General features: G+C 42.4%; 1 protein-coding gene across 1 annotated transcript in view; it reads right to left on the bottom strand.

Moving 5' to 3' along the window:
- The window catches only part of LARGE1 (LARGE xylosyl- and glucuronyltransferase 1), a 515590-nt gene that overhangs the window by 17381 nt on the left and 470786 nt on the right, over nucleotides 1-27423 (bottom strand). Inside the window, exons 12-13 of the mRNA XM_060245549.1 lie at nucleotides 17625-17903; nucleotides 6107-6253 (exon numbers count right to left, since the gene is read on the bottom strand). Coding sequence (XP_060101532.1) covers nucleotides 6107-6253; nucleotides 17625-17903 — 426 coding nt within the window. The remainder of the gene's footprint in view (nucleotides 1-6106; nucleotides 6254-17624; nucleotides 17904-27423) is intronic.

Here is a 27423-nt window from a genome sequence, read left to right as displayed (position 1 = left end):
GAAAGATAATGAAATAGAAATCACATGAGCTGTTAGTAAATTTCTAAAGAAGTCCATTAAAATCTATGCGGGTCATGTTTCACTATAAATTCTATTAGCTGATTGTTCTTAATCTCTGACTGTATGTTTTGTCTGTCCTTATTTTATATTATGCCTGAGTATGCCAATAAAAGGGATGATGATGATGAGGAGGAGGACTTCTGTTCATCAAATAATAATATTATTCAGCAGCAGGTGCTTTCTGATATGGCTGTGTTTTGCTTGGAAGAGGCAGCATCCCTGAATTTCAATAAAAGAAAATCCCATTTGTGCAGTTCTCAAAACAACTGGATATTTCCAAGAAAATTCTCAGACTCTCTGCAACAGAGGTCTTTGTACTCATCTTGGCAACATGCTTTGAAAGATGGAAGGCAAGCCTGAGTGGAAGTGAGAGGTGAGAAATCTCTTCTTGGTCTCAGAATTAGAAGTTTGGACTGCAGGATAATGATCACCCAAAGAACCTCAGACATGGAGATATGCAGGTAAATAATTACATGACAATCATGCCCTTGAGGCTTGAAGCAATGCAAATACTATGTATATAAGACTATGCTTTACATATAAATACCCCAGAATGAGAGACTTGAGTGTAGACCGTTTTTGTGACACCCCCCTCCCCCCACTATCTACATAGAGCATAATGTCCTAACTCTTTCAGCAGTGTAAATAGATACTATAGTGTCTTTGGCACTCTAGGATCAAGGAACAATCATGCAAGTTAATGTGCAAGCTGGTTGTGACTCAGTGAGTGAAAGTGCCAATATTCACGTGGCTGGGCTTTCACTGTGCTAATGACAGCCCAAGAGCCCAAAGAGTCCCTTTAGCAAATCAGATCTTGGTAACCTTACATGATACCAAACCTACAAAGCGGACACATTGTTTTTCATTAGGAAGAATCTATGTTCAGCATATCCAGGCAATATTTGCTGTGGGAGAAGGGGGGCAAAGGAGGAAAGCATTTACAATTGAGAATTACTTTGTATTTCTGAACTGCCCAAAGGCAGGAAAGGTCACAGTTTTGGGAAAGAGGTGACAAAAGCAATTTCACTGAGGGAGAGATTGCAATATAGTTCTGGTGAGAGAGTTTGGGATACTATGGGCCTGATCAGCAATCACTGTCGTAACAGCCCTCGCCCATCAACCCAGCCTCCCTGGTTACTAAAGACTTATTAAACCACCTTGGAAACAGAGGTGGAAATGGGAACCTGCTGTGGTGCACTAGAAGGTATTACATGGGCCAAGGAAAGTGTGTGAAATTGAACTGTGCTAAAATGAGAATCCCCTGGCAGTGCACCCCGCATCTTTGCACTCTGTTGTTAATCAGAAAAAGGCAAGTCTCTAGTGGGAAACAAGTGCTAGGCAAGTAGAAAATTTGATTGATGATGGATCATAAAAGAGAAGTTAACACTTAGAGGTTTTATTTTCCAGCAGATTTACCTTTACTATGGAAGAAGCAATTATTTTCCTAATTAAAAATGTCTTAATTATTGCATTAAAAAATACCCAGCGATGGTGGAATGTTTTTGCGTCATGTTCTTTCCTTTTGTAAGGACACATCTTTCCTCGCCTCCTCTTCTCTGCTATTCAGTTTGGCCTCTTTGCTTGTCTGCAGCAAAAGCCACGTAAGAGGGGAGGGAGCAAGGCACCAAATACAGAGGGTGAGCAGCAGTCGTCTCTGTTTGTTATTAAAGACTGTGCAGCAGTGGCACTGGTGGACTCCATGACATGTTTTTATGGTCAGCCATCATAAATTAAAGTGACAACAAGAGTGGTTTCCTTCAGATTTCTGAGAAATAATTTCCTCAGCACTTCAGGGGCATTTTTAAGAATGCTTCACTGCTTTTCATATTACTGGAAATATGAGAAATTCCTTGGGTGCCTTTCTCCCAGTGGTGGGTCTGAACAATTGCTCTGCAGACAGCTGGTTATTGCCTCTAAGACAGAAATGTTTGGAGTCTTCACAGGTGGTATATACATTCAGTACTTTGTACAGAGGATGGGGCTAGCTATAAGTCTGAACATGCAATGCACAATGTTTGCAAGGGGAGATCTGAATCCAACCAACGGGTGCTGAGAATGGCCACACTCTCACCATGGTTGGCAGGGGCTGAATACCCTCCACAGTCCTTCCGTAGTGGGGCCTCAGAAAGCCTCAGTCCAGAGGAAGAAAGGGGCTAAGTTCTCTCAGCTCCTCCTCTGCTCCTCTCAGTACTCTCTCCTGGCTCTGGCTGGCCAGAGGGGGCTGAAGCTAGTCCCACAGCTCTTATGAGATACATCCACCCCGTCTCTTGCAAGGGTGCCCTACGGGCCTGCAAAGCAGAGATGTTCTGCTAGGCATTTGGTTGAGGACAGCAATGGTCTGGCACTCTTATACTCTCCCCCTTTCCCTCTCCCCTCCATCCAGCGGGTTTGCGGATACTGAAACAATGACTATCTTGAATATAGTATGTAATATTGTTTTTTGGAGGACTTATTTTAATGTATTTTAATATTTTTATTTTTATGTATCTGATTCTTAATGTCCTGCTTGCAGGGAATGACGGCCTAGCAAATTGAAATAAATAAATAATAAATTCTAATCCCCATGCAGCCTTGGCCAGCCTGGAGTGAAGACAACCACTGGTGCTCTTCAGATTTATTTACTCAATATATTTATATACCACTTTGCTGTCATTGCACCCAATGCAGCTCACAATAATGAACAATTGCTCTCAATATAATGCACATAACGCAAAAGGGAAAAAAGAGGACAGAAAGGCAGGAGGAAAACATACTTGGATAGAAGCACCCCCCTCTGCCCCCCCCCCCCCCGATCCAGCCCTGGCTGAGCTGGCAAAGCAGCAGCAGCAGGAACCAGGAACCAGGAGCACTGCAGCAGCAAAAGCAGCAGGCAGAGAGGAGGGAGGCAGAGGAGCAGGAGGTGGAGAAAGCCGCGTGGAATGGGTCAGGGGGGATGGATGGAGCTGCTAGCTGCAAAGTGCCTGGGTTGGGGAGAGGAGGTGGAAGGAAACCCCCCTGCTTGCTGTACACAAGGCGCAGTCCCTTCCTGACTCCAAAGTTTTAGGGTTGGCTTCCACAACTTGGCCACATTCAAAGCCTCCAGCTTTTGCCCCTGCCCCAGCCCCAGAAACCTTCTGAGGATGGCAGTGGCAAAACCCTGCAGTGGATGGCAAAGGGTGTCCCCTGACTTTTTAAAAAGCTCCTCCAACTTCAGCCCGGATTCTCTTAGATGTTACACTCCTACAGGTAGGGTTATATTCATATCACACCAGTAGGAGGCAGATTATATAACAAAAATGCCTCTAGGAATGTCACAGTGTTCCTTGAAACCTCCCAGATGAATGGTTCTGGAGATCTAAACATCTTGGCATTAACCATTAACTCCTGACTATGAACAACTTGAAGGGAAAAACAATACAAAATAATTGTGAAGGACAGAACCACAGACATTTCACAGCCTCTACCTTTGCTATAAGTCTTCCTTATTAGGGGGGCTGACCTCATCACAGTCTCATCCCAGGGGGTATCAGAGAGTTTGTTTTGAGCAGTGTCCCTGATGCATCACTGGCTGCTGGAGGTGGTTTCCAGTTACCTCATGCTGGGTGCTCTCCTTGTCCCTTTTGTGCAGAGCCCTTCAGGGAACAATTTGCAGGCTGGAGTCTTAAGCTCAGAAAATGCTTCCTTTTAGCTCCTGTTCCCCTCTGATTGAGAGTAGGGAGGATGAACAAGAGCAAAGGTACTGGAGATGGCTCTGGTTTGCTGTTCAGCTCTGCTCCCAGAAATCAACTGCTCTTGAGGAGGCTGTGGGGAGTCCTTATATCTCCACTGGCCTTGGCACAATGGTGTCAATATAGGACCCAGCTCATCACATCACATCCAGTTGCTGCTGATCCAGCTGTAAGTTTATCAGCAGCAACCAGATGTGATGTCGTCAGCTGGACCACTCCCAGTTGGATTGGCACATCTGCTATGGCAAGCATCTCAGTCCCCCTGTCAGACCACATATACCACCACAAACTCTGTGAGGAAACAGCAGATGTAACAGATGAAAGATGGGATTGTATCATTCCAGCAAGGGTAATGGAGCTTCTTGGTGTGTCCAACATTATATCTTACTGCCATGTCTGATCATGAGTCAGTTGCTGCAAAAAGGTTTCAGTGTGCAACACCAAAGCTCAGGCTTGCAAGGTTTAATTGTGAGAATAGCTGTCAAGATAAAATTGTGCTGGTATACTGTGCCGATTCTGGGCTCAACATTCCTGTTTGCGAAGGAGAAAAGGCAGCCATGGGGAAACAGTTTAGTGATACTTTCATGGCATGTGATCTAAAAGGAATTGTCTTGGAGGACTAAGGGGTTATGTCCTGATGTGCTCTTGAAGTGATCTGGATTAATCTTCTCTGTCTATCTCTTAGCTTCAAGCCTGACACTAGGTCTTGAGTGAAACAAGAGCCCATCACTTTCCACTTAAGGCAGAAGATCTCAGGGGGCCTGCAGGAAGGGCAGTGATGTTCTCAGAAGCAGCCTCTAATTCATTTATGCTATACTATCTCCTACTGGCTCAAAAGGAATAAACTCATCTTGCAGAGCAATGTTTGAGACAATCTGGAGGAAGAATGACTTTACCCACAGCTGCTGTAATTTTAAGTGGTCCTCTCTACTGTCTCACTTAGGAAGGGACAATGCACTAACTAAACTACTGAAACAGTAATTAACTAGAATAAAAAGTTGTAAGGCTTAAATAAGATTTACTCAGTATGATTCTGAGCATAGCTCCACTGCTGCTACATGCTGTGGTGACAAGAAGGAAACTCAGTAGGAAGGTGCAGAGCGGACCACAGAACACTCTTTAGCTAAGAAGTATTAAATTTCCTGTTGCAGCTCAATGTTCTCCACAGTAGTATTGAAAAATATAAGTATCTTGAGGAAACACTCAATGAATGTCTTCTTTTAAGAGGAAATAGTATTAAACATGAACTATCTCAGCTGCTGTCTGCCCGTATGATTAAAGTAGGGCTAAACTGTAAAACAAGAACATAAGAGCCCTACTGGATCAGACCAGTGGTCCAATTAATCCATTATCCTGTTTGACACACTGGCCAATCAGTTGCCATGGAGGGTCAAACAAACAGGGCATAGGGGCTGAGCCTTTCCCATGCTGCTGCTTCCTAGCAATGGCAGATGAGCTGGTTTTTATACCCTACTTTCCTCTACCCTAAGGAATCTCAAAACAGCTTACAGTCACATTGTCTTCCTCTCCCCACCATAGACACGATGTGAGGTAGATGGGGCTGACAGCATTCTGAGGGAACTGTGATTGGCTCAGCAGGCTTCATGTAGAGGAGTGGGGAATCTAACTTGGTTCTCCAGATTAGAGTCTGCCACTCTTTACCACTGCACCATGCTGGCTTCCACACTGGCTCTGAACATGCTGGTGGTACAGAAGTTTCCTGCTTCTCTCTATAGGGAGTAGTTGGTTGAAAGGTGGCATATAATTTTTTTAAGTAAGGAGTGATTTTTCACAGAAAATTTTTCAGCAGCAGCAGTGCAAAAAAAAAAAAAATCCTCCAGAGGATTTCTGTTTCATTATTTGCCAAAATATGCTCACTTCCAGTTGACTGTGTGATGTTGCCATCTAGGCAGTTTAGACCGACTGCATAGTATCATGGTATTATCATGTTCACTATGTGATTCCAACTGGCTGTAACCCCTGTTCCCAATAAGAAGAACTAGTTTGGGGTTTTTTTTTTAAGCAGCAGCAGATCAGGGGAAGTGCAGACATTAAGAAAGGTTTGCAAGGTATTTTGTATGCATGCGAGAAAATAATAGCACACTGCTTGCTCCAGCCCCAACGGGAACATGTTTGATGCAGCCCAACATTAAAAATCACTGATGATAAATCCAAGATGTAAAGTTCTGAACAGCACGTGATCTCAATACTACATCCCAGTTCCTCCCCTATTTTATGTGTAAGCTGTGCAGGCTTTCTTTAAACCTTCTCTCTGTCTCCCACCCTGGAAACAGAATGGGATAAAAACCTTATATAAAAACAAAACTGCAATGCAGTACCTGAATGTGAAGAGGGTTCCCATGTCCAACATAGACAACAGCTCTGCTTTTGACTTAGGAAAAGAGAGGCGATAGCGGAGGGTCTCAAAGGCAGGGACAATGAGAGCCTTTTTTGTATTGGCCAAGTCCAGCTGGACAACAGATTTCCTAGGAGGGGGGGAAAACCCAGAGAACAAGATCAGTACAAATTTAAATTTCTTAAAGTAACCAATAAATATAGCCCCAAATGTCCACACTCCCGGTGGGAATATTGCATTTTGTCATCCTTTAAATTCCTCGTCCTCATTTCTGCTTAGTGCTATCTTTGCACATGATAACAGGAAGAAAGATGGATGAGTGTTTCAAGTTCATCGTATTTCTTTGCTATGCCCAAAGAAGAGTCGTATCTCCACCTGCAGATGGAAGCACAGTATCTCTCATATGTGAGCAAAGTTCAGCTGCACAAGGAAAAACTAGGAAGCCAGGCTGTTCATTTTGACAATTTTTTTTTGTTATTTATATGGGTTTCTCTTATTGTCAGCTATTGAGGTGCAAAAATTCAGCAGTTTTTAATTTTTTTTTTAAAAAAACAGCATCTTTCTTCAAAAGTCCCTGAGTTGTTTTTTGAAACTGTTATTTTGTGTAATTTCCTCTCCAACGATCTACCTCCCCCCCCCCACCGTCAGAGAGAGAGAGAGAGAAAGAGAGAGAGCAAGGGAAATGAGAAATGAATTACTGAACAAACTTTGTTTTGTACATTTCCAACATGTTCCTGTTTGAGCTCATTGAGCTGCTCCTTCACGCTCAGGCTCATGCAGAATACAGATTGTGAGATGAAGACTTGATTAATTCAGTCAACTGACACTATCTGATCCTGGTTTCCCACTACTGATCTTCCTACCCCAACTTTGGATCTATGCTGTATCCCATAATACAAATCCTACCTCAAAGCCTTTGATCCTGGCTACACGGGTTCTTCTACTCCGGAACTTCATAGCCACTCCTGGGTTAGACAGCAAAGATTCCAAAGGGGAATAAGTTGCTGTAGATGGGAGTACATTTCAAGAATATTTTATCCTGATGTGTTACAGCATAGACTAATATGGCAGACTTTGTTTAACCTTCATGCTCTTGATCCCAGCTGACTTCTTCTAGCCCCTCAAGTTGTTTCTTTATTCTCATCTACTGCCTTCTTTTCTTCAGCTACTGGTAGTGATCTTTCCTTTGGGCTTTCCAGCTCCATTAAGTCTACCCTTGTTGTCTTCCCCTCACTTTGGTCCTCTCTCCTCTTTACTGTCTGTGTCTGAGTCCTCACCCTGGCTATACTCTACCCACTATACCCAGCCTTGAGTTCCCTTCTCTTCTGATTCCTTATTAAATCTTTTAAATAGACTGCTCTGCTCTAACTAGCCAATATGCTAACACACTGGTCTCCTCATTCATTCCTGCTTAGCTCCCCAACTCCAGTTCCTCCTTCTCAGATCTGCCTGTGCAGCTCTTTCCCATGCTGTTCTCATTTCAGCAAGGTTATGAAAGGCCTCATGCTCTTGCCAGAGGCTCTCACAGAGGGTGTTTGCCTGGTATCTTTTACTGTGGGGCAGCTTGGTCAGGCATTATAGAACCACCTTTCTGTATATATAAAATCAGCGTCCCACGGAGAGGAATTAAGCCTTGCCTTCTCCCACACATGCTAGGTTGGAATGTACAGAGAGGGCTTTTTTAACATGAAAAGACCAAGTTAGACTTTAAACCTTCACCTACGTTCTGACATGCAGAATCATCAGCTAATGCAGCTGCTCAATTGCTTTGGAAATCTGAATTGCTATGGCTGACACAGATTTCCTTTCAGCCAGCTGAGTCTCACAAATAGCTGCTCATCCAAGTCGTCTACTATAGGTCTGAGCCTGTGATGCAAGAGAGGGTGGGCTATAAGTCTAATGTAATAAATAATAAATCTTATATTTTATGTAAACGCCTAACGTCCTAACATTTTTCAGCTCTCCCATTGGCTGTGGTGTGTACCACATCAGTCATTGGCCCATGAACCACCAATCAACACAACTTGTGTGCCTTGGGCTGGGTCTGCTCCACTCCACCGCCCACTGCCAGCCCCAGGGCAGATGAGGATTGGGCCACTAAGGAAACTGCTAGGCAGTAGCTGTTGCTAGGAAACCTAGTTTGCTTCTCTCAGTAAAACTCAACCAATCTTGGTTCTCTCACTAAAAGGCAGGGGGAGGAGGCCTTTTCTAGGCCTCTTTTGGCCTTTGAGGGAGAGCTCATAGGGCCCAGTCCTGAATAGGGTTGCCAGTTCCAGGTTGGTGGAAAATTCCTGAAGATTTTTTGGTGGTGTTTGAGAAGGGCAGGGTTTGGGGAGAGGAGAGGCCTCAGTTGAATATAAGGCCATAGAGTCCACCATCCAAAGCAGTTTTCTTCAGGGGGAGAGATCTGTTGTCTGTTGTGATCCTAGGAGATCTTCAGGCTCTACCCAGAGGTTGGCTACTCTAGGCCTGGCTGCTTGCTACTGCTGCTGGGAAGGAGACATGGTTGCCAGCTCCAGTTTGAGAAATCCCTAGAGTTTTGAGGGGTGGAGCATGGAGAGAGTAGGATTTGAGGAGGGGTGAGACCATAGGCTTCATCCTCCAAACTAGCCAATTCCTCCTAGGGAACCCTTGTCACCAATCTCCAGGTGAGGGCTGGAGTTCATTCAGAATTACAATTGCTCTCTAGATGGCAGAGATCAGGTCCCCTGGATAATATGGCTGCTTTGCAGGGTGGACTCTGTGTCATTATACCCTTCTGAAGTTGCTTCCATCTTGCTTTTGTCCACACTGTGATTTCAGACCACTCACAGACTTTCAGCCTAACATACCTCACAGGGTTATTGTGCAGATCAAAAGGAGGAAAGGAAAATCATGTGAGCTGCTTTGGTGCATTGTCGAGAAAAACTGTACTTTTCCTATGTAAAGGCTACAGGGAGGGGGGAGGTGATGGAAAGCTGAAGTCAGATCTGTTCCACTGTTGAAAATGGCTGCCTTGTATTTATAGAATAATACAGTCCCTTGCTCTCTAGCCAGTGGCAGAGGCAAGATCATGCCTGCAATTTTTCTCCAGGTAGGCTCTGAGTTTAGGCTTCCCAATCCCCAGATCCCAGAGGGGGATCTCCTGGTTTTACAGGCTTCCCCCCTCCCCCAGCCAGCTGGCCAGTGGGGGAAGCCCCACCCCCACAACCATCATGTACCTCCATGAACAATTCCCATAGGGAATGATGGGGAATTGATCCGCAGGTATCGGGGGCTCTGGGGGGGCTGTTTTTTGAGATAGAGGCACCAAATTTTCAGTATAGCATCTAGTGCCTCCCCCCAAAATACCTCCCAAGTTTCAAAAAGATTGGACCAGGGGGTCCAATTCTAGGAACCCCAAAAGAAGGTGCCCCTATCCTTCATTATTTCCTATGGAAGGAAGGCATTTAAAAAGATGTGTAGTCCCTTTAAATGTGATGGCCAGAACTCCCTTGAAGTTCAATTATGCTTGTCACACCCTTGCTTTTAGCTCCACCCCCAAAGTCTCCTGGCTCCACCCCCAAAGTCTCCAGATATTTCTTGAATTGGACTTGGCAACCCTATCTGAGTTGGAAAATACTTGGGAGATTTTTGGGATGGAGCCTGAGTGGTGGGTATTGCCTTCTGACATACTTTGGTGATGTCAGGGTGTGTGTGGCCTATGCAAATGAGTTACGCTAATGAGCTCTGACACTTCTTTTTCTACAAAATGACTCCTAATAATACTCACACGAGCAGTGTAAAAGGTTATTCACAGAAGCTGGAATTCACATTCATGGAAACCTTAGCACCCCTAACGTGCTTTTAATGGAAGCACCTGTACATTGTTAAAAACAAATTTGCACCTTTAAAAAAAGAATCTGCTTTTTAAGGAAAGTTTCTCTTCATTCTGCTCTCCTAACTGTAATGAGATTTACAATGCTGCAGTGGGCATTTCAGGGCAATCTTTGCTAGCAGTAAACTGTTTCCACCTATTGCAGGATCACTGGCATCACAAAGATTTGCTTCCCTATTAGCCCAAAGGGTGGGGGTGGGGACAGGAGAGAACAGTCTGAACAAACTTTAAGATTTGGGGATTTCACATTAATTTTGAATCGCACATTTCCCCTCGGGACTCTGTGTGGCTGATCCATAAAATGAGACAACGCTTAGGAAACTTCTCTTTTGTTTGAAGAGCCCACATTACATTTTGCTGTGAGTGCACAGAGGTTACTGAATTTTATCAGACTCCTATTCAGGTACTTCTTTTCCACTTTCCCCCTTGCCCCCCTTCTTCCATCAATTCTAAATGACCCAGGCACCTGCTTCTAAATAGAAAGTTCCTTTACATCCAGCCTTTGCCAGATGCCGGAATTATTCAGTGTTCATGACACTCTTAATGATTCCACCTACCACTTTAACTTACACCTTCCTCTGTGTGTTTGGCACAGTATTTGGTATGACCCACAAAGTACTGAAGCAGGAAGAAAAGACTGCTGAAGCCATTTGTGCCTCATTAAAAGCAGTGGGGCTAAGCCTTTCAATTGGCTTAATCTGTAGATCATTTTCTCAAGTTTCTCTGCTGTCACGGCAGACTTCCTGGGTTGTATCGTTCTCACTGCAAACAGGAGTCAGAACAGTTACCTCACACTATTAGGAGAATTATCCTGTGAATTCTAGTATGATATTAATTCACTTTGAAGGACATTCTGCAGGTCATTCAGCATACCTGAAATGCACGTGCCATACAGGGGCAGTGCCCTCATAGCTGTGTGATGGCCACTGCCACTCCAAATCAGCATACAGCCCTTGTTTGACTTGGGTGTTTCAGGTTTGCTGGATCACCTTCAATACCATCTGCCTGCAACTGATAATATCAGATCCATGCACTCATGAGATAAATTCTCCTGTTCATGGTGTGGTAGGATTAGAACAAGTGGTGCAATCAGAACAGTGACTACAACCTGCCACTAGATGGAACCCTTCTCTTTCGTCCTTCCACTTTAGCTTAACAGCACTAAATCAGTTGTAGATAAAATTGTCATTAGACCATTTGGAAAGAGAAAAGCAGCTTGTGTTTGGGTACAACAGTAGCCCCTCAAAAGAAGAGACATTTATTGTCTTTTCTGTACAAATAACAGAAATGAAATTTCCTTGACCTGTTTTTTACAAGCTTCGTTTAACAATGTATCACAAAAATAAAGAAAAAGTAAGAGTGGGAGAGGAATTACTAATGCAGAAGTTAAATTGCTACACAAAGCAGGTGCACAACTAGGATTAATTTAAGATGAGATTATTAGTATAATAAACACATGGATATAAATTACTGCCATTGTTGATAAAGTTTTTGTCTGGACCACCTACCTGCAGCAAAAGCAAACAAACAATAACAAAACCCAACATTTTCCAGGAAGAACCAAACATAGAAATTCAGTTTGGACACAGTAACTCCATGTAACAATTGTGACACAATGTTTGGGGTTGCAGAGATCATTCAAGATTCTGGTCTGCCTCCACAGATGTTGAATTTATCACCCCCAGCACTTTCCCCACAGAGCCCTAGCTAGTATCCTGGCCCACAGGGAACCAGAAAGAATAAAGCCAGAGCTGGTTAAATTAAACCATGACTCCATATAATATCTGAAATGCCAATGTGTGTTTGGGCCTCCAGCTCTGACCAGTGGTCAGTGGGGAGCATGTCCCCCCACCCTGATGCCCACTTCATCTACTTCCAGGTAACCATTCCTCCCTAATTCTTGATAAGCCACAGACAAGACATAGCAGGAATTTTTTTTTAAAAAAATGCTATTAATTTCTGTAATCATAATGAATTGTACAAATGTGCATCTTGATTGCATAATTCAAGCTTCAATTTTACAGTCATGCTTACAAAATGACCTATCTCCATAGGGTTGCTAACCTCATTTGATACATTTTGCTAAGTTTGATACCACCATACACAATGAATATTTAGCCTTTTTCCTAATCTAACACACCTTTACTTATAAAAGTAATTTTAATTTATGCTATGTACTGTGGTGACTGAAGTAGAAAGCAAGCTTTTTTGTAGCAGGAACTCCTTTGCATATTAGGCCACACCTCCCTGATGTAGCCAGTCCTCCAAGGGGCTTACAATAGGCCCTGTAATACGAGCCCTGTAAGCTCTAGGAGGATTGGCTACATCAGGGATGTGTGGCCTAATATGCAAAGGAGTTCCTGCTACAAAAAATGTCCTGGTAGAAAGATTTATGCAGCTGCTGACAGATCCAAGGAGATCTCCAAATGACAGAGATCACTTCACAGGGAGAAAATGACTGCTTTGGATGGTGGGATATATGCCGTTATACCCTATTGAAGTCCCTCCCCTCCCCAAACCTTGCTCTCCTCAAGTTCCACTCCCAAAATCTTTAGCTATTTCCCAACTCAGCTGGCAGCCCTATAATCTCCATCATGGGTTTATATTCCTTCTGCAAAGGAAATTTGGGGAACTGTAGTTCTTTCAGCAGCAAGGTAGGAATTAAGAAGTTATTTCTTTTGAAATGTTATGGAAATTTCCCCTCAGTTATATGGACTTTGTGATTCCCAAGCACCTTCTTGTTCGTCTGCATGACAGACCTGGATTGCTGCTTTACAGCAGCAGCAACAACAATATACCTTCAGCATATGGATGTTCTATCTGAATTTGAGTTATTTATGTTGAGGAGACTTATGAACTCTTTCAGTTGATTTTCCTTTTCACCATGTACAACATTTTCATTTGATACGTTTTGCTAGGCTCGATACCACCACACGCACTGAATATTGAGCCTTTTCCTAATCTAACACAGCTTTACTTCTAAGAGTATTTTTAATTTATGTTATGTGCTGTGGTGATTGAAGTAGAGAGATTTATGCAGCTGCCGCCAGAAAGAATGTTTAATATGGAGCAAGTGATCAATCCGGATATATCCTAGAATGTTTCTTATTCCTATACAATGCCTCAGAAGATTACTTCATGGGCTACGCATAAATATGCACTTTGCAGTGGCTGTCTGCCCTCCTCATACTCTGAAAGAAACTATCTACAGAAGAACCTTATGGTTTCAAAGTGTGCTTGAAGAACTGGTGTTTATACCCTGCTTTTCTCTCCCATAGGAAGTCTCAAAGTGGCTTACAATCACATTCCCTTCCTCTCCCCACAACAGGCACCTTGTGAGGCAGGTGGGGCTGAGAGAGTTCTGAGAGAACTGTGACTGGCCCAAGGTGACCCAGAAGGCTTCATGTGGAGCAGCAAGGGATCAAACCCAGTCCTCTAGATTAGAGTCTTCCACTCTTTAACCACACTACAACACTGGCTCTCTTAAATAATGTTCCCACACATTGGACACATGAACAAAACTCCAGATGAGAAGGGAGATCATGGAGTTATAACAGGGACAAGGTACCATGGCTCAATGGTACACACAGTATGCACAGCTTTGATTCACAAGGTCTTACACACAATCCATAAATGCATAAGGCTTTGGAGACTAATGCTAGTCAGAGAAAACACAGCTGGACCAACTGTTTCAGTCAAGGCAACTTCCCAGATTTATGCATATATTCACTTAAGAGGAATTATCACATTTTTAGAAATCCTGATAGTCTTTTAAAAACCTCAAAGAGATTTCTCTCCCCTTCTCTGTTCACCCTCATGACAGCTCTATAAAATCAGCTAGACTGAGACAGTGACTGGCCAAAGATCTCTGAGTGAGTTTCATAGGACTGGAGGCTTGAACCAGATCTCCCCACTTCCAGTGGAATATACTAACAACTGGAACACGCTGGCCTTCATTGTCTTTCTGACAGACAAACAACGATGCTATTTCTTGGGGTTTCAACTGGGGCTGGGAAACCCCTGGAGATTTGGGAAATCCACCTTCCAAATCATCCATTTCCTCCACCTTCCAGGGAAACGAAGCTCTTTAGTTGGGAGGTAAGTTGTAATTCAAGGGGATCTTCAGGCCCCAAATGGAGGCTGGCACCCCTACTCTGAATGCAACCCAAAAAATTATTACAGTTCCCAGTTCACTAACTGGCAGTTCCTTAACTCCTGAATAAACTATGTTTTAATTGCTTCCTCCAAACCCAAAAGTATTTCCTTACTCTGCACAATGTGGAAATGTTCTTTCCAGTTTCACTGTCCAGTTCACAGATCCAGTAGAGAAGCAGCCAGGAGGTGGAGTGCAAGAAGACAGACATTTAACAGAAACAATGCTGTATTTTATGGCCATAGTCCAAGAACCTGGAGTGTAGGGTAACAGCGCTGTGATGCAGTGCTCTAGCATTGGGGATGTCTGCACAATAAATCTTCAAGAGATTTGAGATGTGGGGGCTGACTCCCCCCTTGCTAGTTCTTCATCCCATAAAACAACTGGATAATTTGATTTACACGCTTATTTGGATTGGGGACAGTTTCCAGACTAGAAGCTCTACAAGCAAACTTCCCCAACTTTCAGAGTTTGAAAATTTTATAATGATATTGCATGACCTCACTCACATGTTAACACAGTGTCCACAAGAAAGAGTTTGTTTGATACCATATGGGAGAAATCCCTAGACCTTTATCACAAGCAAAAAAATATATAAAGGAGGCTGTGAAGTCAGCAGTCTCAGACCAGTATGAATGACCACTGAATAAGGGTGTTGGATTGGGACTAGAGAGGTCTGGCTTCAAACCCCGCTTGCCATGAAACTCACTGAGTGACTATGGTTCTGCTACTCACTCGCAGCCCAACCTAGCCTACAGAGTTGTTCTGAGGATAAAATTGGAGGAGGGGCAGAATCATGAATGCTGCCTTGAGCTCCCTGGAGAAAGGATGCAATAGCAATGTACGCTCCCTTTCTGTTCTGTGTGTCCTTTGGGGGGCAGTCCTCATCATTTTATCACACAGTTCCTGTTATTCCCTGAAAGCTGCTTTTGGGCAGTACCTCACCACTGTCTCGGAGGAAAGGGGAGTGTTTTAATATTGTGGCATATTTTAAATCTATATAGGGCAAAAGTGTGGGGGGGCAGTAATATAAGACCTCACACACAGTGAGAATACAGTGAACACAATCACTGTATCCCACAGGATAAAAGAAGAGAGGAGGGAAACCACCACCACTCTCTAAAACCAACGGAAGGTTCTGGGATTCTCAGTGACAGAAAACATGCTTGTGTCCAAGGTTATCCTTCCCATCCTGCCACAAATAGAAAGCTCTGCCAGGAAAAAAAAGGTGCATGCTCCACATGTATTGTGCAAAGCAAACCCGGCCTTGAGAACTGTCAGTGCTGCTAAACTGAATCCAAGTACTGCATACTGTCTCTGGCCTTAGGTAGGGCAAGTTGGGATGGGATAGCAGACATCCCAGGCTTCCTGATGCCTGACTGCAGAGAGCAAATGAGGAATGCTAGTATCCCTAGCCAATATTGTCAGAACAAAACCAATTCAGTGCATATATAATGTTGTAAGTTTTTGGTTTGTGTTATTTACCTTGTGAAGGTAGGGGATGCAATGCCTGTGACATGATATGTGGGAATAGAAAAAGGAAGGAGATGTTCAAGCTAGGAGGAGTGAAAAAAGTTTGGAGAGGGAAAAGATAATCCTGTATAAAACAGAAAGAAAGCTACGAAAACTGATGGAAGTGAGATCTTAAAGCTGGCCACGTGGTGTCCTCATTGCTCCATTCAGTAGGGGCAAGTAAAGTGAAAACTATTCATTAAAGGAGGGCATGTACACAGAGCAGAGGTCTGAAGACCATGCAACCCAACTTGTTCACATTCTTTGCTACACAATACCCATTGAAGCCATCCCTCACCCAAGCCCAGTGCAGTAATTATTCTGCCTTGACAAGATCTTATCTTTCAATCGCTTATCTTACCTGCTTGGATCACACCTCCACTTTCAAGCAGTGGGTTAACAGTATGTCAGCGAGATAACAACTTCAGTAAATTCCCCCCCCCCCCCATTTCTTCTGTTAAAGGCATCCATAGATGGATAGAGGATATGGAAGGAACCTCTAGTTTATCCAATGCATTTCCATGCCAATGCAGGAATATTGTTGTGATTTATTTTCTAGAACATGACTAAGAAAACAGAACACCAGGATTTCTGTTCTAGTATTTTTTCTTCTGAGCAAGTGAAGAGGATAGTGGACCACACTCAAAGGATTGCTCTACTGTCTACTTAATAGGTAAGCAAGATAATGGGAATTTCAGTGTGATAAAGCTACAATACAGACAAACTTAACACTGAAGTAATGAACCATTAAACGTTGCTTGATACTCTATGTGGTCTTCTCAATTTCTTCATAAACTCAATCCGAAAATGTCATCACAAATATTCAAAACATATAAAGTTGTATTCATTCACACTGGGTTCTGAAAAAAAGATGTGAATCCAAACCCAATTTTGGGAAGAATGGTTGAGAAAGTGTACAATGAAACCATCTTCGGTCTGGAGGGGTGTGTCCTGCCACTGCCGATGGTCCACCAGCTACTTAAGAGCAGGGATGTTAAACAAGTGGCCTGAGGGCCAGATCAGGTCTGGAGGGATCAGGCCCATGAGCACCTTACTGTCATCTGGTTCTTTCTATCTCTCTTGCTTCCTTCTGCATCACAGCTTTCTTTGCCAGGCTTGCTCAATCGCACAGGAGCTACAGAGCCAAGTCTCTATTTTCTCCATTCGGTGACCAGAACACAAAGCAACTTATGTACAAAAGCTCACAATGACCAGTCATTTCATGTTTTCTCCTGGATCTTAGGCTCAAAGCATTGACTGTGAGACTTTGTAATGCATGTCAATAAATCAAAAGTAGGCTTGCATCTTAAAGACACACACCTGAACAGCATATTCAAAATTGCTACAGCGCAGTCACTATCGCCAGACTTTGATGCAATAATTCAGACCAAAAGGTGTCAGTTACCAGAGACTGTTAAATAAACAAAATATTGCAAGAGTGCTAATCTTTTAAGCATATTTTAAGTTAAAAAAATATTTAATTGTGTTTGTCCATGTCCTTTATAAAGTCTGTATCTCTGCTATCTGGCATTACATTTTATGACACACATGGCCTAGCCCAACAAGGTTTCAATTATGTCAGATCAAGCCCCCATAACAAATGAGTTTGACACCCCTGATTTAAGAGTATCAGGCAGTGTTTACTATCCACTTAATGGGGTCTGCATGGGTTGGGGATGATGGGTTAGAAAGTTCTTAAGGAACACTGATGGACCAGTGCAAGTTTGTGTCCCTGAAACTCAAAGTACCACCTTTGGTAGAGATAAAGCAGCTTGATTTTATTTTCTGCTCCCTTTACTACTCTGTAGCTGGCAGTATTTGTCTCCTCTTTCTGGTTAGCTCCCGCTCCACAGTGCTAGACATTGAACTCCAGTGGAACACCCTATCATCAGGTTTAAACTGCTTCCTTGTCAGGCTGATTGCTTATACACACACTGTTTATACCCTGAATCTGTGCATATGAACACTTCCCAGGTTTACCTGAGGTACTCGTAGAGTCCATACATAGGCAAGAAGTCAATGTCCGATAGGAACATGTAGGGCGTGCTGATATGTTTCATTGCCACATTCCGCAGGAGGTTCACTGGGTAGAACTGGCCTTCTTTGTATACTATGTGGTACCCAACATTGTGGCGACTCATGAGGACCTCAGAGCCCTGGGCATAGCGCAGAAACTGCTGGGCCTCTGCATCGGAAAGGTAGAGTGCCAAGCTGATAGGTCCTTCCCAGTGTTTGCAGATGGCTTCAAGCATCTGGAGCCTGAAAGAAAAAAATAAGGGTCAGAAAGGGTATCTTCTCATTCCATGGTCAGAAAGGGAATCTTCTGTTTGTTCTGCCTCCTATATGAAGGTATGTGCAGCTGCACTGAAATGCTGAAGGCCAAGCCAGAAAACCAAAATTCTACATTTTATTTAGATAGATCCAAGTGGCATTCAACATTTTATTCAGATAGATCCAAAGGGGCCGTGTTGGTCTGAAGAAAAAGAACAAAGCAGGAGAGTAGCACTTTTAAGATCAACAAAGTTTTATTCAGAATGTAAGCTTTCGTATGCATGCATACTTCATCAAACAATGGAATGGGTACAGTGAGTAGTGCTACATATAGCTGGTGGGCAGTGATTAAGAATGTAAAGTGGTATAAAATTAGAATCCAATCACAAAATAGTGAAATTAACAAATCGAAAGAATATTTGGTCTGGATAGTATTGTCATGGGAAAGCAACAAAGGAAGAATTGGAGAATGATGGTGAAAATGTCACAAGGCAATAAATGCAGTCTGTTAATTACTCTATTGCTCCTCCAGTCCGGTTTAAACTGAAAACATGTTTTTCTCAGAGGTGTTTCTGTCCATCTAATTTACATATTTACATGTAGCACACATTATAACCATCACTGCAGTCTGCTAATATATATAAAAAGAATACATTAAAATATAATGGAAGATGTGTTTAGTATATGTAATGAGAAACAACCAACATCCCTTATTTAAGTTTGTCAATGCAAAAAAACATTATTCTGATACACTATTCTAAAAGAGTAGCAATACAAGGCAATAAATGCAGTCTATTATAATTGCTTTATTGCTTGTCCAGTTGGTTTAAACTGGGAACATGCTTTTCTCAGAAACATACTGACTTCACGATTTTGTACCTTAACCAACAGAGAGTAAGGAAGGAAACAGAAAGAGCAGATGAGTACTGTGGAATGCTAGGAGAGGCAAAATCCCTCTTCAGTATTTTGAGCCTATGAAAACATTTGAGCCATAAAATGGGACTGGATGAGTAGTTACTCCACACTGTTTATTACGCGCGCAAACCAAGCAAACGTAATCTCTGCCAGTGTTGTAAAAAAAGCCTGAGCAGGTCATATCAGAAGGTGAAATATGTCTGTGCCACTCAGATACAAAAATTCTTCCAATAGTCATTATGAGTTTGTGAAATGAAGGATTAACAATCCAGAACCGTGAATCATGGTATCTCAAGCAAGGGAAAACACACACACATTCAAAATGTGCTCTTTTAATGATGTCTCCAAGAGAGGGGTCATGGATTTTGTTGTTGTTGTTTTAAATGCACTGCAGTTAATTAATACTCCCACTACTTAATCTGAGCACCTGTTTAGTTCCCCCGGAAACCATTTCCACTCTTATCAGACTAATTTTAAAGGCCTGATTATGAAAATACAAATGCCTCTGAGCATTCTGATTGTTTTCTGTACACTTCTGTTCTTCAGCTAAACAATCACACACACACCTCCCAATTCTCTTTTGTTTTGATTCGTTGGCATCAGGTTGGCTACTTCAAGTCTGCATCTGCAAAGTGGCCCACTGTATGCTAGCCACGCTGTCATTTCAGAGTACTGGTATGTACTTCAGCAACCTTCCATGTTGAAGGTGGTTGTGCAGGGGGGGTTGGACTAGCTAACCCTTCTGATTCTATGAAGCTTACAATCCACTTTTGTACTCCAGTGGGATCACACCCACACAATGGCGTGCCACCTGCTGTAAAAATCCCATCTACTATGATTCATGCCCAAGTATTTATCAATATCCTTCCAGGTGCGACTAAAGGAATTTTAAAAAATGTGTTGTTACTCCACAGACTTTTTTTTGACAATGAAAGAATTCTTTCATTATCCTGCTAAAATGATTATTTAGTTATCTTCAGCTGCGAGTGAGCCGCAGTACTTCAGGGAGCCCTAGTTAGGTTGTTAATATTTACTTAGGACATTTATTGGTTGTTATTAATTGGGAAATTTATATTGAATATCTGTTTCAACATTCATACCGGAAGTTTATCACTGATTTACTGTGAGAACTACTGTTAAATGTGTCCCTGGTGTCAAACAGCTCACACTTGACCAGTCACAGCTTGCCATTACATTAATGCTCTCCCCTGAGATGTATGGAATGCTCTTTAAGGCTATGGGATCCTGGGACAGAGGGCAAACCAGAAAATGTAAGTGATGGTGCCCTTTCCCAGGGCAACTTTCCCAATATTTTCTTTCTTCTAGGCAGAATCTGTGCATGTTTCCTTGGAAGCAAGTGTGAACAGGTTACAACAGTTTATGTCCAATGAGTGCAGCATCAGTACAAGAAGGCATGTTTGTTTTTTGCTGTCAAGCCACAGCTAACATATGGTGAACCAAGAGATTTTCAAGGCAAGAGACATGCAGAGGTGGTTTGCCATTGCTGGCCTCTGCATAGGGACCCTGGAATTCCTTGGTCTCCCATCCAAATATTGACCAGAGCCAACTCTCCTTAGCTTCCAAGATCTGATGAGATCAGAATAGCCTGGGCTATCCAAGTCATGGCTGGAGTGCAAGAAGAATAGGACAATGACAATGATGATTAATTTATTTAACATGTAACTTAGTGGCTCTTCCAATTAAAAAAACTCTGAGCATTCAATGCAATGTAAAACATAGCAATTAAAAAATTATTATATGTGGGGCAGTATTCTATGTAGAAGGTTGTAGGGATCATATCATTCCAGTCTTAGCCCATCTATTTATTTTGGTTCTGGTTTTAATCGTTCTAATACCGGGTTTTACAGTGGTTTTGTATACATTTTAATTTGTTAGCCACCTTGGTGGCCCTTGTGACATGAAAAAGGCAGGATATAAATTTTGTAACATATTTTTTTTAGAGGATAAATCCTCTTTAAAAAACCAAAAACAAACTGACACGGTATAATAGCAGAGACTAGAACTAGCTCTGACAATGCATTCCTATTCCACTCTAAGCACACAGATTTTGATGGGCTTAGGTTACTGAAGTTACTTTGAATAGGGGTGCATTATAATCCAGGCACACTCAACAGTTCTCCATAAACATGGCTCCATAGACATGAAAGGAGGTCTTAGCTGCTAACAACCACTGTAAAAGCAAGGATGCCAGCCAATCTTTTGAAGGAAGTCCTTCCGCAATATTGGCACCACAAGAAAGAAGGCTCTGCTCTGCAAGGTGGCATCTACTCATATGGGTTTAAAGGCAGAATTTTAGTAGAATTTTATGTTTCATTATAGCAGAATTTTAATGCACAGAGATCTGGCTGCTGAACAGAAGTGAACTGTCAGTGTAACTGCTGATGTTATTGTGGGCTTAACCTTCCATTGTTTAAAAGCAACATACATATACATGAGGAGGCTCAGGGATAAAAACCTGGCCTCTTGGTTTCCAACTTAGAAGTTAAATCGTTGCAGAAAAAGTGGCATTTGTGGCAGAAGAACTTGCTGGCAGGTAGGACCACTGGGGAGGGGACTAGCAGGACAAAATTCCCAGGGCCCTAGACATGTTTAGTGTCTGTGGAGTGGAACAAGTTGTGAGATTCATTTCACACGATGTCTGGGTAGAGGTCTTGTGATCCAGCAGGGATCTTTCTCTGGGGTTACTTGATGGTTCTCAGCCACCCTGCTGGAAGGTCATTGTAGAGGGTGGCTCCTCATTCTCTCCTTAGGCACTGTCCATTAACTAATCCTCAGTGAAACTAACAAGGTGAAAGGCAAGGAATATTTCCAAGGGGAAAAGAATGTACTGGACCAACTACATTTGTCTGCAGTTAAGGAGTTTTTGCTGTACATGCAGTTGAATGGTGTTTTTCCCCAAGAAAAATGAAAAACAAACAAAAGGCGAAGAACATTTTCTGTGAGCAATACTGAATTAAATCTTCCTGAATCAAACTCAGCAGAGACAATACCTAGAGGAACCAGTTACTAAACCAACTGTCAGAGTTGGTTCTTACTAACCAAACCTCATCTTTCATTAATCTACCAACAAAGAAGAAAAACAGAACTCAGCCAGACATTTTATTCTAAAATTGCAAAAAAATAAATAAATAGACTCAGTAGATTGTCTTCTCTATCTCCTGAATCCCTGGTACTAGATCTTTCCCTCATTAATATTTATACGAGGCACCAAAATTTTTTTCTTCATCACAGTAATCAAAGAAAATAATAATTTTTCCTCTCCCATCGTCTCTCCAAAGCTGTGTAGTAGAAAGAGACAACATGTTCAAACTGGCAAATATAAATTCCGATTTCAACATTAATAGCTTTTCCCTGCAGTTCTGAGTGATCCTGATGGCATCCCAGAAAGTATAAAGCTTTTCTTCCCTAGATATCAGAGATTACTTTTGCTAGTATATACCTGAGTCATTATTTTCCTTTTTATCTATTATTGAAACAAAGGTTATTATCGGATGTGACATACAGTTAAGTTAGAAACAGGGATCGATAAAAAAAAATTCTAAAAGGCATGTGAAAAGCTTTCGGCAACTGATGACTGGAGTCATAAATAAAACATACACTGCTGTTAAGCAATACAGAAAGAGAAGGGTGGGTTTCTCCTTCCTCTTATGCAACAGAAAGCAATCAATCAGCATAGGTGGATGGAACTGAATTCAGATAAAAGTTTACAACTGCTTTAGTATGAACACGAAAAAGTTCAGCGGAGTCCCTAGGTATTTTTAGGGCATTTGAAATATTATAACAGATTGCATGCAGAAACTGAAGGATAGAAGGTTGTCACTTGGTGGGGCAGACTGCTTTATCAGTCTGTACCAGTAGCAGCCATTCCTGTTCCTAATGGACCAGTGCAGTGAGAGATGTGGCAGCTGTCAGACTGCTGATGATCTGGAGAGCCCAGAGTCAGTCTTGGATACCTTCCTCTGTCTAATTAGCCCTGTGGCTGAGGAAGGAGAATGCTTTGCATTCATAATTCTCCAGGTTCAATCCTGGCTTCTCAGGTAGCAGGTGCTGGAAAAGAACTCTTCTGCCTGAGATGCTGGAAAGTTGCTGCTGATCAGAATAGACAATAGCTAGCTAGGCCAATTCTGCGCTAGTCCTTTAATCCTGGTTCAACCCTGTCCCCAAACTGATTTTCTACACTAGAATCATAAACTCATAGAGTTGGTTTCTACGAATCATGGAATCATAGTGGAGTGTGTAGACAGTTTGGGACAGAGCTGGATTAAAGGTCTAGTGTGGAATTGACCTAGAAGGGACCAAGAATCTGATTTGGTGCAACACATCTTCATATTTGAATATGATGGCATTGCTCCTGGATGGTCCAAGCTAGCCTGATCTTGTTGATCTCAAAAGCTAAGCAGGGTTGGCCCTGGTGCTTCGATAGGAGACCACCAAGGAAGTGCAGGGCTGCTATGCAAAGACAAACAAAGCAAGCAATGGCAATTGCTCCTGAGGAAATCATTTCACAGAATGATCACTGATAGGGCAGGAAGGGGTGGTGGGACTCCCTCCCAGTGCATCTCCCAATCACAAACAAAATTATTTGTGCCATGGTATTATTTCTGCTTATTTGTTTCTTTATACTCTCTGTTCCTCTCACAGTTTCTTAGTCCAACCTTATACTTGATTAAAGGAATAGAAAACTCAACCTACTGGGTTCATCCTTCAGACTGAAAACAGGTGCAATTTGAATAGATATTGTTAAGTGCACCGGAAGCTAAGTATGGCAACGTTTCAAAAACAAACAACCCTTCTCCAAACCTTGCCAAGATTGAGGCTTCTTTCATAGGTGGAAAGCTAATGATGCAATCAAGGAACATTCAAGGGAAGACACAAATAGCATGAAGAACAAACATAACACACACCAGAGTATGAATTCCAGTCACAGAGACCATCTCTTTACAGAACTGTAAGGACAGTTTTATTGCCTTGGGTCCTCTTCCCCTACCACTCACCTCTCTCTTTGAGATTTTTCCTGATTGCAGTCTCTTTCCCTACTATCAGCAATGGTGTGTGGGTCAGCCTGCCAAGGCTCACTGCACAACCAAAGATCCACCACCTCCAAGCAACAACCTTGGACCGTTTGTTCCTATCCAGGAAACAGCACTGCTGAAGGGACCCCCTGGGGCAATAACCTGTTTCCCTTTAACAGCGCAATGATTTTTTTCTCTCCCTGTACCCCTACCAGCAAGACTCAAGTCAATCCAAAAACATCAAGACATTAAAAACAACAGCAAAACATAATACTTATGTAGAAACATTCAATTCTTTCCCCCCAAACCTGACCAACTGCAATACAACTAAGTGACACTCCTCAAAAGTTCTGCTCAGGTTTTGTATGAAAGATGAAGTCTGTCTTAGTTCTCCTGGGAGACGATTCCATAAAGCTTTGGTGGCTACTGAAAGAGCAAGCAACAAAGAGGTGAACACTGCACAGGATTGAAGCAATCACTGCTGTTGTGCAGAACTCAGTTGCTGCACAGGTTTTTATGCATGGGCATGGAGAGAGTGGGAATGAAGTGGAGGAGACTGAGGTAATGATCTAGTTTATTGAAAATGAAACTGACCTAGGTTTTCTGCTGCTGAGAAAGCCACGGGCTATTTCATTTGGTCCCTAGTCTCTGAGCTGCATTCACATGCAAAATATAGTTATACAGGAATGATCTCAGAGCCTATTGAAAATGAAATCAGCTTAGGCTTTCTTATATTCTGGATGCCTTTGGCTGTATCCACAGATCATTGGATATTGGGCTTTTGTCATGCTATAGCAATAACTCACTTCCTGAATTCAAATCCAGTCACAAATGATTGCTATAGCACAATATCCAACAATGCAAAGATGTAGAGATGTAGTTTTAGAAAATCTCAATAAATTTTGGAGAGCACTAAGCATATTAGTCAGCATGGAAGTTCAGTATCAAGCCAACTGCAGGGCTTTTGGTACTATCCCAGTGCTTAGATGAGGTTGTTGTTACAGGAAAACTGGTTAAAGTTGAATACATCCAAGATGGAGGACATATGGCTGGAAAAAAACTGAGACACTAGATAGAGTTTCACTTCTGAGACTTGATGGTGTCTAGGTAACAGCAGTAGACTCTGTAAAAAGTCTTAGGGTGTGGTTGGACTCCGGACTATGCCAGGCTTGCCAAATAGTTCTCTATTTGTCTTGCCACACTGATACATGCAACAGTCACCTCCAGAATGGACTACTGCAATTCACTTTAGGCGAACTGAAAATGCTCCGGAAACTGCAAGTGGTTTAGAATGTAGCTGCCAGGCTGCTGCCAGGAACATCAAGTTCAGCTCATATTACCTCTATTTTGTGGCAGCTGCACCGACTACCAATTAGTTTCCAGACTGAATTCAAGGTGCTGATGTTCTCTTTTAAACCCTTTATGGTCTGGGACTCTCATACCTACAGGACCGCCTCTCCAGGACCCCGCTCCTCACACCACCTTTGGTCTTCCTCTTGGGGCCTATTGCAGGAGCCCAGGCCCAGGACGGTTTGGTTAGCTGTTACCAGGAAGGGCTTTCTCAGTTATGGCCCCTATGCTGTGGAATGCATTCTGATTACACCAGTGCCCTATATGACCTGTTTAGTTTCCACAGGGCTTGCAAGGCCACATTGTTTTGGTTGGTCTTCGGAAGCTAACCAGATGTGCTGGCTTGGTTTGATAATGGCTGAGTTATATAATTTAATATCTTACAGCTATGAGTTTTGTTGGTTTTTAATTTATTATGATGTTGTTTATGTGTTGTGAGTCACCATGTGATCCTCTGGGTGAACAAAGCCTAAAAACCCCTAACGAATAAATGAATAAGTCTTGGAATATGAACTGGAAATCTTGGTGGAGTCTATTTCAGTTTCAATGGTGCATATCTCTGGAAGAAATCCTCTGGAGAAAAAGGGGACAGAATTGTTAATGGGATGGACTTTCCATCTCTAAACTCAATTAACAAATGGATTGAGGGAATGGGGAATGCATTCAGGAAGATAGCGATGGCTCTTTGCCTAGGGACTAGGGTGCAGCGGGTACTGAATTTCCCTTTTAGGGATTTCCCAATTGGGCTGGAGCATCTTGAAATCTGCCACCCTGTATGACGTACTGGGTTGGCCTTGGCTCTGTGATTTTCTAGCTGAAACCTGCAGCATAAAGTTCAGCAGATATTTTGCTACAATCATAGCCGCCCTGAGCCTGCCTTAGCCGCCCTGAGCCTGCCTTTGGCAGGGGAGGGCGGGATACAAAAATAAATGTATTATTATTATTATTCATACTGGGTCTCCAAAGGGAGTGGGGATTTTTCAAATCATGGCAAGTCTGTTAATCCAGGCTTCTTTCTCTGTAGCCTCCACTGAAAGAACATCTACTGTAGCCTCATGTATGATTGGTATTTGCACCTGTCCTTACCAATGACAATAATGCACGAAGTAGATGCAACAGCTGTGGGAGGAATTTAATAAAGAAGATGGCTTTACAGAAGATTGCGAAAAACAACTGAAAGGCGCAAGAGGAAATAAAAGAGCTAAATGCTTCTTTTGTAGGGTTATTATTTATTGATTTTTTTAGCTGAAAGAGAGAATCTTCAACCCAAATCAATAAACAACAACAACATACCAACGGTGCATGGAAAGATTATCGTTCTCTGAGTTTGATCGGCTTCTGGTCTCTGAATAAAGATGGGCACTCCCATCTTTACAACATGTGCCACTGCATGAATCCAGAAACTGAAACAGATGCTCAACTGCTGCATTGTTGCCAGCAAAACAGCACTGAGCTGTAGTTCATTCCTCTGAATTAAAATCCTGGAGGGAAAATGTACACATGCTCATTGACTTTACTAATTCACTGTGGCATTCACACAGAATTTGAGGATCTTTTTCTTTCCTAACTCGAAAGGTTTATGATGTACGTAATACATGTTTCCAAAATTAAAGATCAATAAAATATGCACTGGTGAACATGGTGATTGAATGTGCAGGATGCTAACCCTAAGCGTTGGCCAAACAGTGTCATAGGTTTTCTTAGCTTGTGCTTGTATCTACACCAGTCAGCTGACATTTAGCCAGTTTGAATTCTGAGAATCACCCTGTGGAGAAACACTGACTTCTCTCTGTGTAGTCAACTGGAGGGACAAAGGCACTGCGCACGTCTCATGCTTGACAGATAAAATTGCTAACTCAGTATAACCTCAGCTCAAAGGATGTTAAAGTGTACCCCCCAAGCAGAAAATAGAGGAAAATGTGAGCACCATGGACAGCAGGACAAAAGAGCAAATTCAGTAAGATTTACTAAGATGACTCATACTAAATAATGGTGTCAAATGATGCAAAACAAAGGAGGAAAAACTCTCAACAAAAATATCTCCTTGAATCACCAATCATTGAGATTCTTCTCCTTTCTGACTCACAACACAGGAGCCAACTGAATCACAAACGTATCAACAAGGTCAGTATTGAAGACGTAACTTTTTACACAAACGTTTGGCACTAATGTCTCCTATTCTGACCCCAGTGTTGTTTCTAGCTTTGACA

Source organism: Heteronotia binoei, chromosome 8 (genome assembly GCF_032191835.1).
Source record: "Heteronotia binoei isolate CCM8104 ecotype False Entrance Well chromosome 8, APGP_CSIRO_Hbin_v1, whole genome shotgun sequence".
Classification (NCBI taxonomy): domain Eukaryota; kingdom Metazoa; phylum Chordata; class Lepidosauria; order Squamata; family Gekkonidae; genus Heteronotia; species Heteronotia binoei.
The sequence above is the reverse complement of the archived record's forward strand: the minus strand, read 5'-3'. Positions and strand labels throughout refer to the sequence as shown.